At 33.0% G+C, this 17,607-nt stretch overlaps 1 protein-coding gene and 1 long non-coding RNA gene across 6 annotated transcripts in view; both read left to right on the top strand.

Annotated features, from left to right (window-relative positions):
• The window catches only part of LOC128776215 (uncharacterized), a 191,675-nt gene that overhangs the window by 99,603 nt on the left and 74,465 nt on the right, over nucleotides 1–17,607 (top strand). The window lies entirely within an intron of this gene.
• Nucleotides 1–17,607, top strand: part of PDS5B (PDS5 cohesin associated factor B) — a 191,767-nt gene that overhangs the window by 108,117 nt on the left and 66,043 nt on the right. For all 5 annotated transcript variants that reach the window (XM_019447810.2, XM_019447809.2, XM_019447813.2 and 2 more), the window contains exons 14-18: nucleotides 4,773–4,854; nucleotides 7,849–7,897; nucleotides 10,064–10,203; nucleotides 11,506–11,621; nucleotides 16,719–16,824. In XM_019447810.2, the coding sequence (XP_019303355.1) occupies nucleotides 4,773–4,854; nucleotides 7,849–7,897; nucleotides 10,064–10,203; nucleotides 11,506–11,621; nucleotides 16,719–16,824 (493 nt within the window). The remainder of the gene's footprint in view (nucleotides 1–4,772; nucleotides 4,855–7,848; nucleotides 7,898–10,063; nucleotides 10,204–11,505; nucleotides 11,622–16,718; nucleotides 16,825–17,607) is intronic.

Below are 17,607 nucleotides of genomic sequence, written 5' to 3'. Positions count from 1 at the left end.
ATTAAGTGTGCGAATTAAAAATTTGAGTTGCCCTAAAAGAAGAGAATTAGAACGTATGGCTTCCGAACCCAGAAGGAGCGAGACGGAACTAGTGAAAACTTTAATATGAGAAATGTAAAAAATTAAGAAAAATAATTGTAAGTAGAAAACACTAAGTAGCAGTTATAAAGCTATATGTATGCAATATTATTTGTCACTTAAATAACAACAATGGTTGATTGAATTAAAAAGTGAAAATGCTGGAGCACCTGGGTGGATCTCACGGTTTGTGATTTCGAGCCCGGCATCAGGTTCTGTGCTGTCAGTGGTTGATGAAGCCCGCTTTGTATCCTCTGCCTCCCTTTCTCTGCCCCTCCCCCGGTCGCTGTCTTGCACACATTCTCACTCACTTTCTCTCAAGAATAAACATTTGTTTTTTAAAAAGTAAAACTGCCAATCATAAAAGATACACTGAAAAATAACACCATGGCAAAGTCTAAAGTAAATTCCAGTGTGTGGACCAATTGAGTCTACAAAAATGGTGAGTGAATAGTTAAGTATTTTAACTTAAAACATATTTGTAATATTTTTATTTTTTAAAAAAAGTTTATTTTAAAGACAGCGAGCAGGGGAGGTGCAGAGCGAGGGAGGAAGACAGAGAGGATCCCAAGCAGGCTCCATACTGTTAGTGCAGAGCCCAACAGGGCGGCTTAAACCCATGACTCATGAGATCATGACCTGAGTTGAAACCAAGAGATGGACATTTAGCCGACTGAGCCATCCAGGTGCCTTTATAATACTTTTAACATGATTTTTTATTTTAACCAACATTTTGGAATTAACTAACTGTAAATCAAATACTTAACGTTTTGTAACTTCTACTTTACATTTGTGATTTCTCCAAAAGTCGTTACATTTATTGTTATGAGATATTTAATGCACACCAAGAAATTGCATATGAGTTTCAAAACATAGTAATAAATATATCTGTGAATCCACATCCATCTTGTGAACTCTTCTCTTTTTCATCCTCCTGTCTTTCACCTAAGGATACTACTAGCCTTAATTATGTATTTTTCATTTCCTTTTAAAAAATAGTCTTATACATATATGTCTTATACACATATGTCTCTCTCTCTATGTCTATATATATGTCTCTGTCTCTGTATGTCTCTATATATGTGTCTCCTTATGTCTCTGTATATGTCTCTATATGTCTGTCTCTATGTCTCTCTATGTCTATATATATCTATCTATCTATATGTGTCTATATATATATGTATGTATGTCTATCCTTTAATAATATTACTTATTTTTGCTTGTTTTTGAACTTTACAAAAGTGGAACAATTGTGGATATAGTCTTCTCTAACTACCCCCCCCCCCCCCCATTTTATTGTGTTCCTAAGATTCATCAAAAATATATATAGCTTTTTGGTCATTCAATTTCACTGTGGTATTGAATTACATTATGTCATGATGTCATAATTTTATTCTGTTATCTTGTCATTGGAAATTTGAGTCCGTGGAAAGAATGGACATTTGTCTTTCCATTTTTTTTTTTTTTTTTTTTTTTTTTTTTTTTTTTTTTACTAATGCAGATAGTACCACTATGAACAGTTTTCAATTGAGAATACACATGCATAGGTTTCTCTAAGGTATGGTTATAAATGGTTCTCAGATTTGGCTACATGTTGGAATTACTTGAAGAAGGTTTAAACAATACGGACACCTAAATCTCACCTTCAGAGATGGTCATTTAATTTGAAGTGTAGTCTGGGCATTGGGGTTTTTAGAAAAGTGTTTCTGTAGATTTTAATGGGCAACCAAGGTTTGGAATCACTGATGTATACCTAGGAGTAGAATTGATGAGTATACACATTTTCAGCATTGTAAACTGGTGTCAGATTATTTTCCAATATGATTATGCTAATTTGTATTCCCATCAGTGGCTTGTAATTTTTTGCATCTTCCTAAACATTATTAGCCATCTTATTTTTTGCAAATCTTTTGAGTCTCAAATTTTATCTTTTTTTTTTTTTTTTTTCATTTTCCTGAACAGTAATAATCATTTGCTGAAAGAGCCTATATTTTTTTCTATGATCATGTTCTTCTGGGGAAGACAAAGTACTTAATATGTTTTAAATTTTTGATGTATAGGGGCGCCTGGGTGGCTCAGTCGGTTAGGCGGCCGACTTCGGCTCAGGTCACGATCTCGCGGTCTGTGAGTTCGAGCCCCACGTCGGGCTCTGTGCTGACGGTCAGAGCCTGGAGCCTGTTTCGGATTCTGTGTCTCCCTCTCTCTGACCCTCCCCCGTTCATGCTCTGTCTCTCTCTGTCTCAAAAATAAATAAACGTTAAATTTTTGATGTATATCAGTTTTGGGTAAGCCCCTAAGTTAACTAAATATCTTCACTAATGAAAAAGAGAACAGAGGGAGGCTTGAGTACTCTCTAATCCTGGTGTGTGTTGCCACCTCCCCCAGGTTTCCTAGAACAACTGTTAATGACAAAAGTTAGTGGTAGTTTCAGGTGTCCTGGTTGTGATCTCTTTGGTTAGGTTGGCTCTCCTCTCGACCCATTTTTGTACGGCTTCATCTGGTGGGCAATTTGCCAACTGGGAGCAGAATGTTGGAAGGGAGGTTCTCTTCAATATTTGCGCAGGTTTCTGACTGCAACCCAATGGTGGCTGTCTTTTTCTTCGAGTTAGTGCAAAATCCTAGTGAGGGGACTCAACAGATGACAACTGTAAGAGTATCTGTGCTTTAAGCAAATTTTTCACATTTATGTAGTGACAGAGCTGGAATTCAGGCTCATATGAAATGATACGAGTCTTTATAATAATGTTTCTACTATTTTTTTTTTCTTTTTAAGGACTGTTGAGAAGGGCAAACACAAGCATAAATTTGTCTTTGCTGCTTAAGATAATTTTATTAAAGTACTTCAGAGGATGGTTTCCCTAAAAATATATTACAATATAAATTCTTAGTGGTGGTCACTTTTTGATTTAAGCTATAGCCGTAATAGTTTAGAAGGAGATTTAGAATTACTTGAGATTTCATATTTAAAGTAACAAATAACTATAATAGGTAAAATAGTTTCTGTTTTAGTTTAAGTGAAGACAGGTTACAAAATCTAGGCCTGTCAGAAGTTGTAAGTAATGATATAGTGTTAGCAAGTGAGAGACCATTCATTGACTTTGGAATTCAGGAATAATTTCACAGATGACTGCTCTGTTTCTTTGAAAATTAACTCTTAGCTGTTAGACTTTTACAGCCCTCTGTATACTGGTCATTTTTCTTTTCATATTTACATTCTTAAAACATGCCAATTAAACTTTTAATTGAAATTTAATAACTTGAAAATAGTATAGTTATTTTAAATTTAACTTCTAAGATACAATGTCCCCAGTACTGTTGGTTTGCCGGTACCATTTTGAGGTGATGACTGTAAAGGAATTTAAGTGTCCACATTTAAACTATTTTACTTCTATAAAGGTATCCAAAGGTATTCTCAAAACATAGTGTTAAGGAGGAGAATGAAAATTTTTAACGATCGTCTGTCAAAAGAGAAAGGGTGGTTTTATATGCTTCTGTACCGTATTACTTTTTATGGCAATGCTTCATATGAATGATACTGGAGGGTAATAGATCTATAGAAAATTGGAAACAAAATAATGGAAAGTATTTGGTTTTGGAAAATTCTCTTTTCATATATTAAAATATATGTGGTTTTGAATTCTGTAATGTAATATTTCAATAACATTAGCTGTTAGGATTTATGCATATTTTCTTGAGTATGTATATAGTTTAATTTTAGATTTAAATTTCTGCCTGAAAACAATAAAAGTATTAAGAGGACATCAAAAATTTTGCCATATAAAAATAGTATTCAAATAATATGTAAATACATGTATCTATGTAATAATACATATTTATATAACAAACATTTATATATAACATGTAAATACATGTACATGCAATTATATAGTATACATATTTTTACTTATATGGAATGTTATAGTTGTATATAACATATAATAAATACCTGGTTTATATAATTTATATAAACATGTTATTTAATTAACTCTGTATACTTCATTCAGACTGTAAACCTCAGTGAGTCCTTAAAAATCTAAACACATAAATTGTACCTCTAAACTGAGAATTTGAGGATTAAATAAAACAAGTGAGAAATTGTCATTTTTTAATTTACATCAGTTTGGTTACATATTTTAATCTTACTTAATGACTGTTTACTTATATATAGGTATATAATATATATTTTATATAATACATAAACGTAATCTATGAAGTAACATTGTAAATATTTCTGTTGTAGGAAAAACTATCCCTCATTCTCTCAGTATTCACTCTTTTCTTTGATTCCTTTTTATCCTGCCTACTGTAGGACCTTACTCCATCACGCATTCCTTTATTTCTAAAGGTTATAATCTCAGTAGGTAATTCTTCTACCCTAGTTTACAGACATGTTGTAGTTAATAATAGTTCTTCCCTATTTTTGTACAAACCAAAAAACAACCATTTTCTTTTAATACAAATATTGCTTCCAATGTTCGTGTCTTTTATGTAGGACTCTTCTTTCTCCCCATACATCATCAGTTTGCTTAGTCCTGTGAAATTTACCTCGTCTCTCATTTTTTTGTTAATATTTGAACTTGAAAATATTGACTTTGGAATATTTGACTTTGGAATAAAAAGCAATATATTTGGAATATTCCAGTAGGATTTTTATTCTGTTTTGTTATTTAAATTGATGTGTTTGTGTTTTTCAGAGCATTGAATGAGATGTGGAAATGTCAAAATCTGCTCCGACATCAAGTAAAGGATTTGCTTGACTTAATTAAGCAACCCAAAGTAAGTTAAATTTAATGAAAAGTTTTTCTTTGACAAGTTTTGTAAAACACCTATATTTTAGTTACTCTTCACCATTGCTACAGTGTGTTGAAATACCTATTTCTATATGGAACCATTCTACTCGAGAAGCTATGATCTCTAATTTAGAACACTGAAAAAAAAATTTATTTTTATTTATTTATTTTTTTTTTGAGAGAGTGAAATTTCATGAGCAGGGGAGGGGCAGAGGGAAAGGGGGGAGAGAGACTCTTAAGCAGGCTCCATGCCCAGTGCAAAGCCCCAGCACAATGTCTGATGTGGGGCTTGATTTCACCACTGTGAGATCATCACCTGAGCCACCCAGGTGCCCCAGAACACAGAAATTTTTAAGAAATTGATTGCGTAGAACATTTAAAATTTACATTTACTATATTTGTAAAAGATGATACCTAACAGGAAAGAGAATGTACTTCTTTGTACTCAGAATTAAAGTTCTTTTATAGTTTAAAAAACAAAACAAAACAATAACTGTCATTGAAAACATAGAAAATAGAGTAAAACTGCACTCTGTCTTGCCACACTAAAATGTTCCCATTATCTTTGAATAGTCTTGTGGTTTTAGAAAATTTTAGTATTATGCAATTTTAGTTAAGTATCTTTATATTTTTACTTAAAATATCACGGTAGTTTTAATGTACTGCTTGATTTTCATAATTATAATTGTGGTATTCACTCAGTTGATGTATTTTATTTTTTGAAATTTTACAGTGATTCTAGTTTTTTCCCCCCTTGAATATTTTTTGAGAATGTTGTATATAGGCCTGTAAAAGGTATAATTCATTGAAAAAGCAGTACGTGTGGTCATTTTAAATGACACACATAAGTGACAATATGCTGTTACGTTTTATTTCCTTTCAGTCTATAGTGGAATGCCTCACACCATCCCCCCCGCAAAAAAACTTCCACAAAACAAAACATATACTGCATGGTCATAGAACAGAGGTCAATAGAGAGGAGTTGTTTCATGTTAGGGCTAACAGTAATCTCTTTGCTTCTGGTTTATTGAACATAACATAATCTCTTTGATTATTGAATATATTGAACCTGCTAGAATTACTTTTTTCTTATTATAAATGACTTAAAACTAATGTTAGTGTGATTCTTCTATTTCAGTACTTTCTCTGCCAACTAGCAAAATTGGAAAATTCCATTTAAGTTAGTATGCTTCAGCCAGTAAACATGTGTTTCAGTAAATGTTCTAATGCGATAAGTTAGTGTATTTTAGTTAATAAGCTCTGGATAATGTTCTTCTATTTGCTGATTAGAGCTGTATTAATTTACTTCCTTTTGGTCAAAGTTGCATGGTTAACCAAAAATATGAGATGTTTTCATGTGTATGTAAATAAAATTATTCCTGATTTTAGGCATTATTGAAGTCATAATAGCCAAGTAGTATATTAAGTGTGCAGGTCATATGTTGAACAGCATGATGTATGAGACTAATAAAAAAAATAACTTTGTTCTTGACTTTCACTGTCCTTTTAAAATTTATTTAGTGGGACCTTCTTTTCCCTTGCCGGTTGGTAACAAGTTGGGAGGGTCTTATAATTTCATTCTCATGTGAAATAACAAAATATAGTCTCAATTCAATTAAAATGTTTTAATGTCTTCCCACCTAGTGGAATTTTCCTTTAACTTGTCTTAAAATAATTACTGAGTTATCCAGGTTAAAGAGGAAATTCTCATTAATGTGTCGGGTTGAAGAAGAAACCAAATGGAAGATAGTACCTCACTTTATACTGAGAATTATAGTAGACATTATAGAGTTAAGGGTAGAAAAAATTCAAAGCTATATTTAATTTTTGGGTGTTTATATTCCTCTTTTACTAGGAAGACTCTTAGTAATCAGTATGTTTTTTTGCCTTTTTCCTTATTCAGTCTGATAAAGGTAGTTTTTATTCCTATTTAGTTCAGCAGTATAGCCCTTCTTCTCTATTTAACTAAATTTAGATTTGCTCAGTGTCACACAAAGGGACATAATTTCTAGTGTTGTACTTTTGTTGATACTCTTTCCTTTTCATGTGGATCAACTTCTTGAAAGCCCAGCAACACCTGCTTCCCCCAAATTAAACAATAGAATCTTTTGATTCTGGACAGATTTATTCAAATACTTTAAATTCCAAATATTTGGGAATTAACTCTTGAATTCTGTGTTTTGTATCTTCTCTTAGCAAGCTCCTTCTAACTAGGGATGATTTTTTTATTTTATTTTTTGCCTTCACTCCAGTATTTTTCTGGTTCAGTATATTATACAGAGTTGCTGAATGACACCTTTAAAAAAAACAACACTAACTTGATGCATTGAATAACTAGCACCTTTAGAAACATTTTTTACACATACGACTTTACAGACTGCATTACATGAAGCACAATATGGTGACACGTTGATATACTGAAATAATGTTCATACAGCAAATAAACAGCACTCTTGGAAGAATCTTTTGTACATGTCAGTGGCGTTTTTGTAATGGTCTATATCTAGTTCTTCCCCATCAGCTCCATGACTATGCCTTATAATCCTCTGGCTTAAAAATTGTGGGAAGGCCTTAAGTCAACCGGCATTATATCCTTATCAACTTTTTGTTTGAGATAAGCTTAAAAACTTGAAAACCAGGTTATTTTATTCCTTTTCTAATCTAAGTTGCCCTGTTCTTTCACTACTAAAGAAAACAAAATCTCTCCCTGTTTCTAAAGGTTGGTACAACAGTCGTTTGTTTGTTTGTTTGTTTGTTTGGAGGCTGACCAAACAGGGTGAGGGAAGAGATGGTGACAACAGAGCACTCACTTCCACTTTCATCCACTTTGTCGAGTTTGAACCTGGTTCAAGAAGGAGCTCACCGTGATGGTGGTCCGGGTGTGGGCCTGGAACATTAGTAGGTTATTCTCTAATTTTCTGAAGGGTATGATGGAGATTATTAGGAAGTACTAATTTTGCGTTTTTTGTGTGATTTACAGACAGATGCCAGTGTCAAGGCCATATTTTCAAAAGTGATGGTTATTACAAGTAAGTTATTTCAGATATTATATGTAAAATTGAAGGTTTAATTGAAATATTTGTTTTTGGTAACTTGTTTCGTGGAGTTCCACTTCAGGCTCTGATAATACAGGAAAAGAGTCAAGTGTTTTTGATTTTTGTTTAACAGACAACTCAGCTTCAGCTTTTCTTTTTCTCTGATTCTCATTTATTTTGCTACACAGAATTTTTCTTTTTCTTTTGTGTGTTGGAATGAACAAACGCTGGAGAAAGGGTTTATTATATAAATATATTTTGGGGAATTCATTCAAATTATTGCATAACCTTGCTGTGAAAACTGAATCTTTTCCTTGGTGTTGCTTGCTTTAATGTGAATCTGTCTGAAGCTAATTTCATTCTGAGCCAAAATTTAGAGGAAAGGGTATACCTAATAACCACAGAAGAGCTTCTTTGGGGGGAAAAAAAAGTACTGATTTGCTTTTTTGCTTTCAGTGATTTCAAATAAAATGTTATTTAATTGCACTTGACAGTAAATACAAACGGATTGTGTGGCACATCTCCTTTGTTCAGTGCAAGGATAGGGCAGTGTAGCTGTTTTTGTATGGCAGTTGCTTTTCCACCCACCTCAGAGATCACTGTGTAGCACAGCACACGGACAGACGGAAAATCAGGTAATGCTTCTGCCGAGTTTCCACTTGGTAGTAGTGAACAGATTTATCTTAGATGGATTTCTGAGATGTTCACAAATATTTCCAGCTGTGTATGGAAGTAATGCTCAGGTTCTGAAGAGAACAGTAACCTAATTAACTGAATTTTAGACTAAGCGATAGGATTTTTGGCATGAGTACGGGTTTAAGACCAAAGTATCTTTTAGTTTTGGGCAGTTAAACATAAATTAGTTTCAGTCTCTTTGGATGACCTTAAAGCAAGTGATTTTCTGGTATTGCTTTTTAATAACTATTTCCTCGGTAGTTTGGCTGTGGCGCTGTCTCTTAAAAGGAGATATCTCCTATATTTTTTCTATATTTTACCCCTGTTTTCCCAAATTCTGTTCTGAGGAATGCTGGTATCTTGAAGGTGTTAATAGTACTGTTAGAAAAAAGGGTTCCATGGTCAAGTATGTTTGTAGAATGTTGAAATACAGGTTTTTTGTTTCCTCCCTCTTTTCTCGTTCTGTCACCCCCTCCCCCATTTCCCATTTCCCTCTTACCTCATTCTCATTCTTTTTGTTTCTTAAATGGTAGATTTTATTGTAGCCTTTAATACGATACTTACACATTATGGAGGGGCTGTAAAGTTATATTGTCCAAAATTATTTGAAGACACTACAGTAGATTTTTTTTGTATTATAGAAACATGAAAAAGTCAGATAGTCAAGTATTAATAGGGACAGTTTGTTCTTATTATCCTCATTGATCTAGCCAAGACTTGAAATGGAATTTCAAAGTTGTATATGAACTTAAAGACTGCATTCATGTTTTAAGATTTAGTTGAATTTCTACAACTTTTATAACAGTCCATGGTTCTGTATTATAATTTCTGTTATTAGAAGTATCCTAGTCTGGTCCTCTGTAACATTTGTGAATAATTAAAAAAAAATAGACACTAGGATTAGCATTTTACTAGCTTTCATAAGTGTTTTAATACATGGATATATTAGGAGAGTAGTATAAAAATCATCTTTGATTCTATGAGGACTCATCCTTTCTCATGCAATCATAACATCCAGCAGCAATACCTGAAACTGTTACTCAGCGTGTGTCATTGACAGATAGCCATGTGTATATGAACCGGATGGTTTTAACAGTAACTCAGTATAGGAGAATAGTTTCTTAAAGGTGAAACTTACTGATCTCTTTCTGTGAGTTACAAGAGAACAGTATACACAACAAACTCGAGACAGGAATAAATTGTTATCTTCAGGTGGACATTTAATGCCCTTAAATATTATAAGGGGTATTTAGAGTCAGTTGTCTTTCCCTACCAAGATGTTTCTTCATAGTGTTCTTGTTTCCTATTTCTAGAAAGCAGAATTTAGGGAAAATTGTCTACTGAAGTTGATCCACAATTTCTAATTAAACTAAACAGAATTTGTAAATTAGGATTATTAAGGTAATAAGAATGAAGAATGTTGATCTTCTGTTATTTTGAGAAATTTCTGAAATAGCATTTTAATTGGATTTTAATTGATTGAAGGAAATTTGCCAGATCCTGGTAAGGCTCAGGATTTCATGAAGAAGTTCACACAGGTGTTGGAAGATGATGAGAAAATAAGAAAACAGCTGGAAGTACTTGTTAGTCCAACATGCTCCTGCAAGCAGGCTGAAGGCTGTGTGGTAAGGGAAGACGATTAGAAGAGCTAATGTTTCAAGAAACCCTCACATCTTTTTTTGACCCTTTTTATAAAACAATTTATATTTGTTGGGTAAAATTTAGAAAATATCACAGAAATGACAATACAGATAACTGTGACCCCCGTGTAGAGACAATTGTTGTTAATACTGTAGGATGTATCTTCCAAAATAAGATATTATCTGTACAGCTTTGTGCATTTTACTTATTTTTATTAGTTTTTTGCAGCATTAATAGCAACATAGCATACCATTGAATTGAACAATCCACTTATGTTACACATTGAGATTTTTTTCCCCAGTTTTTGTTTAAAGAACACTTTAATATCTTTATAGCTAAATCATTTTACACAGCCTTGAATATTTCTTTAGGATAGATTCAGTATTGGATTCTATCATTGTTGGAAAGAAGCAAAACTCAAAACATAATTATTTTGGTGGGATTTATAGTCGTGGTTCCTGGTCATTTGACCATTTTTTTTCTCCTTGGGCATATTAGCCATTTATGTTTTTTTGTGTATCGTATGTTTTTAATCGTTGCCTATGGAATGACATTTATCTTTGTCCTATTGATTTGTTAATCATATATGTTAATTAAGCTGCAAATAATTATCTGTCATTTATAGTCTACCCTTCCATTTTGATTTGGATGTTCTTTATGTACCATAGTTTTATTTTTATCTAGCTAAGTCTATCAGCAGACTCTTTAAGGTTTTTGCCTTTTGTGTCCTGCTTTCAAAACCCCATTCTATCGCAAGTCAATGAAAATATTTACTGATGTAAGGATTTCTCAGTCTGTTGCCAGTGCATCTTCCGAGAGGTTTTTAATAAAGAGAAAACGATGATTCTTGTCTCCACCCCAGATTGACTAATCTCCTCAGTGAGGTCCAAGAATCTACAGTTTTAACAAGCTTCTTTGATTATATTACTCTCTGAAGTATTTATCTCCACTGACCCTTGGTTTTATTCTTTTGTACTTGTTTTATCTCTTTGGAATGTTTTTGGTATAGAGTATGAGATAGGGATCTGTCTCTTTATTCTATATGTCTGTTCAGTTATTTCAAAACAGTATATTGAATAATCCATCTTTTTCCTGTTAGTTGAAATGTTACCCCTCTCATGCAAAATTCTTAGTTTTGTTTGCTCAATTCATGCAATTCCTGTTGATTTTCTTATTCCAATACCAGTATTGCATGATTTTAATTACTTTAGGTCCTAAACATTTTAATGTGACGTATTTATTTAAACAAATTTTTGTAATATTTTAAAAAAAAATCTACCTTACAGCGTGAAATAACTAAGAAGCTGGGCAACCCCAAACAACCTACAAATCCTTTCCTGGAAATGATCAAGTTTCTCTTGGAGAGGATAGCACCTGTGCACATAGATACTGAATCTATCAGGTATTTGTATGTAAAAATACTAAATTTTCGTTACTATTCATTCATTCATACTTCAGTCAGTTGCTTTTGAGTACCTGCTATACACAAGGCACTTAACTGTGTAGATTTTTTGTATATGTAAAGTGGCTATATATGAATCTATATATGTCTGTACATCTGTCTGTTCATATATATGTGTGTGTAATGTATGTGTACACACTGATCTGTACATATTTGTGTATATTTATCTTGTTATTTATTTTCATGTTAAATATTACTTCCATTTAGATGAGAAAATGTCATTTTAAGCCTAGTTTCTGCTACCAGTATACCAGGAATTACTCTTTTTAGGTAGCTTGAATAGGATGAGTAATGCAGACAACTTGTAATTATGCCCTCAGGAAAAGAAGATTAGGTGAATATGTTGTAAAGCAGTATATGATGCATTTTCACAGATATTTGAGAACGCAAAGTGTTATTTTTAAAACAATACTCACTTCCGCTTATATATCACCTAACTGTGACATCTGGGAAAATACTTTTCTTTTTATGACTGTATTCCCTTAGGTAAAATGTTTTGTTTTGTTTTGTTTTTTTTAAACATTTTCCTAAAATGTTTCAACTGGTTGAGAAAAGAAAGCACTTATAGAATGTGTGTGTGAAGCATAAGAGACTGTTAAAAACTGAGAACAAACTGAGGGTTGATGGGGGGTGGGAGGGAGGGCAGGGTGGGTGATGGGTATTGAGGAGGGCACCTTTTGGGATGAGCACTGGGTGTTGTATGGAAACCAATTTGACAGTAAATTTCATATATTAAAAAATAAAAAAAAAAATAAAAAAAATAAAAAAAGAATGTTCTATTCTCAATAAAGAGGTCTCCTGTTCAGGACTTAAAAAAAAAAAAAATAGAATGAGTGAGTGTGTGTGTGTGTGTGTGTGTGTGTATGTGTATGTGTATACACACACATACACGCATACATACATTCATTACATTCTGATTTACTGGTCATCAGTAAATGAGATATATTACAATCTACACTAAATAATACCATCCTGTACTCAGTGAACCCTTTTGGGGGATTTGTTTGTTTGGGAGGGTAGAAGGTGTAGCTTTTGGACTGTGATCCCCTGCAAAGTAGGGAGACACCACTTTGGATACCCTGTAGTCACTTTGGATTCCTCTTGCATCAGTTTTCATTTGAAGAAGGGTTTCTATGGTTTTAAAACAAAAAAATCAGACCCCTCTATATTAGTACTGAATCAGACTGAAACTCCTTATTTAAGTAAATAATCTCATGCTTTCTATACTCAAGGCAATGCTAGTTAGATACTAGCAAACCATACTTTCTGTTTTTCATTAACCCTCTGTTTGGTAATGGAATAAAGAGTTTTAGCTGAGAGATTATATTATAGTTTCATAAAATTAATGCAGACAGTGTTCAGAGGACTCAAGGATTTCTCTAAGAGAGTAGTATTTGACCTAAGAGGAAGAATGTGTAAGATTATGTTTTTATGGAGGTGGGAGAAAGAATATTCTAGGTACTGAGGTTAATATAAACCAAGCTAGCTAAATAGGAAAAAAAAAAAAAAAAGGATATTTAGGAAATGATTGCCATCCATTTAAACTATAGTGTGGAAAGGTATAGAAATATTATGAGATAATGCTAAAAAAGGAGTTGGGATCAGATTGTGGAAAGCATTTAAGGTATAACTTTAGAGCTTTTACTTTAGTCTGTTGAGAACAGTGGATGATTAATGATGGGTAGGAGGAAGGAAGTAGAAGGGATAGACTGTAAAGTGTTATAAATTTTGGATGCTGGTAGTGGGATGGAAAGGAAAGATTATATTTGGGGAAGGTTTTAAAAGAATGGGTCTTACTGGAGATGGGAATAAAGTTGAGGAGTCAGAAGTCTAAGAACTCAAGTTCCAATGAAGCACATAGTAATAACTTTGAAAAGAATTAAGGGATCTCATGTGCTTCTTACTTGGACATGACCAAAAAGTTCTTAAAAAATCAAGGAAAATTGAGCTTAATGTGAAACTGTGATAATGGATTCTTTCCCTGGGCAAGAGATTGTATAGAAAGAAGTAAAAAGATATAAAGATCATGGACAGAACCTTGGAATTTTGTTTAACAGTAGAAAAATTACAGGAATGTAAGAACACCAGGTTTTTGTAGTGTTTTGAAAGATAAGTGCGAGAAAGTTTTCACAAATAATGTGTACCATGAACATTCTGACTGAGAATCAAAATAGGTCTTTGGCTTTATTGTCAATAGGTCATAGTGATACAGAAAATATATCAAAACATAAATAACAGTAACACGTAGTAGCAGTTAGTCCTTATAAAGTGCCTGGGATGATTCTAAATGTTTATCTCTTTTGCTCATTTACTTCTTAACCGTATGAGACAAGAAATGTTATCATTTCCAATTTATAGATAAGGAACAGTGAGTTACACAGATGGTGAATAATTTCCCCACTGCTAGGAAGTGGCGAATGACATTGTAACCCAGGAAGTTTGGCTCCAGAGCCCTCTTGGTTAACCATCACACTATATATGTCTCAGATTCCACTCTTAGTCCCCACCAGTAGTCAGTGAGTGTCCAACTCACCTAACTCTTCCTGCTAGAGTGGCTATTAACCTTTTTAGTCCTTGCCGTTTTACAGGTGAATGATGATCTTCTTTTTTAAAAACAATGTGTCACTACTAAAGTTGAACATTTTTTCCCCCATATATTTCTTGGTTAATTGCTTTTTGAAATACTTTTCTATGAGAGACTTGGAGAAGTTGTCTTTTGCTTATTGGTTGTAAGAATCCTTTATAAAATAAGGCCATTAACTTAGTTCTATTGCCTTTCAAATTTGTATAAATTATATATAATTAAATCTGTCATTTGTTTCCTTTATGATTTTTCTGCCTTTGGTATCATATTAGGTGGTTATGTTTTTTCTGTTTAAATCTTTAATTGGTCTGGAATTCATTTTAGTATAATGTGGAAATAGATATCCATCCTTTAAATGCTAGCTGTATCAACTCCATTTATTGGAAGATTCTTCCCTTCCCAATTTTGATTTGCAATGTTTCCTTATTATAGCATAAATTTTTGTATGATTTGGATTCTTAATGAATTTTCAATTTGGTTCCTTTGTCTTCTGAGGTTTTAATGATACTTTTTATCTTGTTGAGAAAGTTCTTTCATCCTCCCCCCACTAAAATTAATTGGCTGTTCCCAAACCTTAATTGATTTTTCCAGTTGAGCCATAGAATGAATCTGTTGAATCTTCTTTACCAAGTTGTGTTGCCCTGATACATTTGTAGATTTAGTGAAAAATGCCATTTGTATAATATTGGGTTCCCATTTTATAAAATGACTTGTTTTGGTTTATTCAAATCCCTATATGCTCCCTTCATATAGTTTTAGAGTTTACACATAGATTCTGTGCATTTATAACTTTTTATTTTATGTATTTTGACTTGTCGTTGTGAATAGATTTTCCCCGTCTGTATTTTATAGGTGGCTTTGGCTGATAGAGAAAAGCACTGTTGATTTTTTTGTGTTTTGTTAGTGTCACGTCACTGAACTCTCAGTATTTTTTAATAGTTTTTCAGTTGATTCTCTTTGGTTTTCCAAAGAGGTTGATGCTTTTTCTCACAGATTTTTATATGACTGGCTCTTGTTCTTTGGTTCTTAGCTCAGAAATGCCTTTCCTGACTATGCTGGGTAACGAACTTCACTTCTTGTCTTTGCCTTCTTTCTAATCTTTGTTGTTCCCGATTATATTTTTTCTGTATTTGTTTACTTATTTTTGGCCTTCCTTCACTAGACTGAGAGCTTCATGCCCTTAATCATGGAAGAAAATAATGAATTTGATTTTGGATAGGTGGTATTTTTCATTCCTGTGGGATGTCTAGGTAAAAACCCTTGGGGCCCCTGAGATAGTTTTATTCAGGATAGTTGGAGCTATGAGACACAGTTAATCAATAGATCAGCCACTAAGAGGTGATAAATTTTAAGGAGACCCTGAAGGAGGACAGATAAATTTGACTCGTAGCTTGAACTTAAATTTGAGTACATAATATTTTTGTAGAAATATAGAGCTACTAAGCATTTTAAGGAACAATTGAATAGTTAAATTTTCCTGTATTTTGATACATACTATGTCTCTACCCTTAGTGTATGTTATTTGGTTTTTATAAAAGAATGCCTGAAAGTGTGAGTGATTATTTTAGATAATTGACATTGCATTATAAATGTTTATTTTAAAATAACAAACTTGTTTTTAGGGGTGCCTGGGTGGCTCAGTCGGTTAAGCATCCAACTTCGGCTCAGGTCATGGTCTCGCAGTTTGTGGGTTTAAGCCCTGCGTCAGTCTCTGTGCTGACAGCCTAGAGCCTGGAGCCTGCTTCAAATTCTGTGTCTCTTCCTCTCTCTGCCCCTCCCATGCTCATGCTCTATCTCTCACTGTCTCTCAAAAATAAATAAACGTTTAAAAAAAAAAAAAAAAGCAAACTTGTTTTTAGAAGAAAATTCAAAGCATTTTGTTTCCTTTTTAATGTTTTAATTTCTAATGAAGTTTTATTATAGGTCTATTATCTAGGTAATTTTACACCTTTCAGGAACAGGCCTGTGTGTTTCTGGCTCTTAACAACAGTACTGACACATAGTAATATTTGGCAAGTGCTTTTGGCAATATTTTGGCAAGTAATATTTGAAAGTGCTTAATATTGCCATTTATCCTTTATTTCAATATACATTGTGGGACTTCTGGAGAAGTAATGAATTTTAGATAATTAGAAGACATCTGTTTATGTGTTTAGGCATAGATCTTCCATGGAAAATGCAAGAATAAAAATATAGATAGCATTAATAAACAGCAAATCAGATAACATTTGGACTTCATTTGAATGGACAGGGGAAAATACTGTTTTGAAAACAAGTGCCTCAAAATACCTATTACAGTTTTTTTGTTTTGCAGTAATGTTTGGGAAACAACTATATCAGATTTTTACGTGTTTGGATATGGTCTATATAGAAAATATTCAGGATTATTTTTCTTAGACATTGCTACTAAAGGCCACTTGCAAATATGACCGTCTTTTTCCCTCATACTTTAGTGCTCTTATTAAGCAAGTGAACAAATCAATAGATGGAACAGCAGATGATGAAGACGAGGGTGTTCCAACTGATCAGGCCATCAGGGCAGGTCTTGAACTGCTTAAGGTAAGTGTGCATATGGTGAAATGAAGAGCCTAATCAGGTGACTGCCTAATATGTATAGTATACGTTTTGTGTGCTTCAGACTTGCTTCTTAAGTTTATAGAACCTGAAGTAAAATTTTCTCAATCATTTTAGGGCATGTAGAAATTCCTCATTTCCTCTAACATGTAAGCTAAATATTTTAAGGTTTAAATTGTATAATATAGCCCAGTATTATTACACTAAAATAGTGAATTATACTTAGAAGTTGTCATCAGGAAGCAAAGATGGAGCCAAATTCTTCCTAAAACTTCATTTTACCTTTTATTTTGTTAGTTAAAATAAGCTACTGCCTTGTACTTATTACAAAAATACCAGTTAATTGTTGACAACTTAGAAAGTATAAAATTATAGAGAAGAAAACTTTCATAAACCTATCATACATAAACATTTCTTTTGTTTCCCTTTTAATCTTGAAAACAATGCCCACTTTATATAGTTGAGATTAGACTGAGTGTATAGTTTTATATCTTGACTATTTTCCCTCATTAAATTACAAGCATTTTTTCAGTGGTTTTTAAGATAGTGTTTTTAAGAGTGCCAAAAAACATATCTGATTTATGGCTGTTATTTATTTGATGGATGCTTTGGGGTAAGTTCATTGCCTCCGCTTCCTTATCTGTAATGGAGATAATGATAGCACTTATCTCACAGAACACTAAATTAAACCATGTACGTAAGTTTCTTAGCACAGTGTCTGGCTCATATTAAGAAACATTATTTTTTTTGAAATGGTGATTAGTTCAC

This window comes from Panthera pardus, unplaced genomic scaffold (assembly GCF_024362965.1).
Source record: "Panthera pardus isolate Hobbes unplaced genomic scaffold, ASM2436296v1 HiC_scaffold_1, whole genome shotgun sequence".
Lineage (NCBI taxonomy): Eukaryota > Metazoa > Chordata > Mammalia > Carnivora > Felidae > Panthera > Panthera pardus.
The sequence above is the reverse complement of the archived record's forward strand: the minus strand, read 5'-3'. Positions and strand labels throughout refer to the sequence as shown.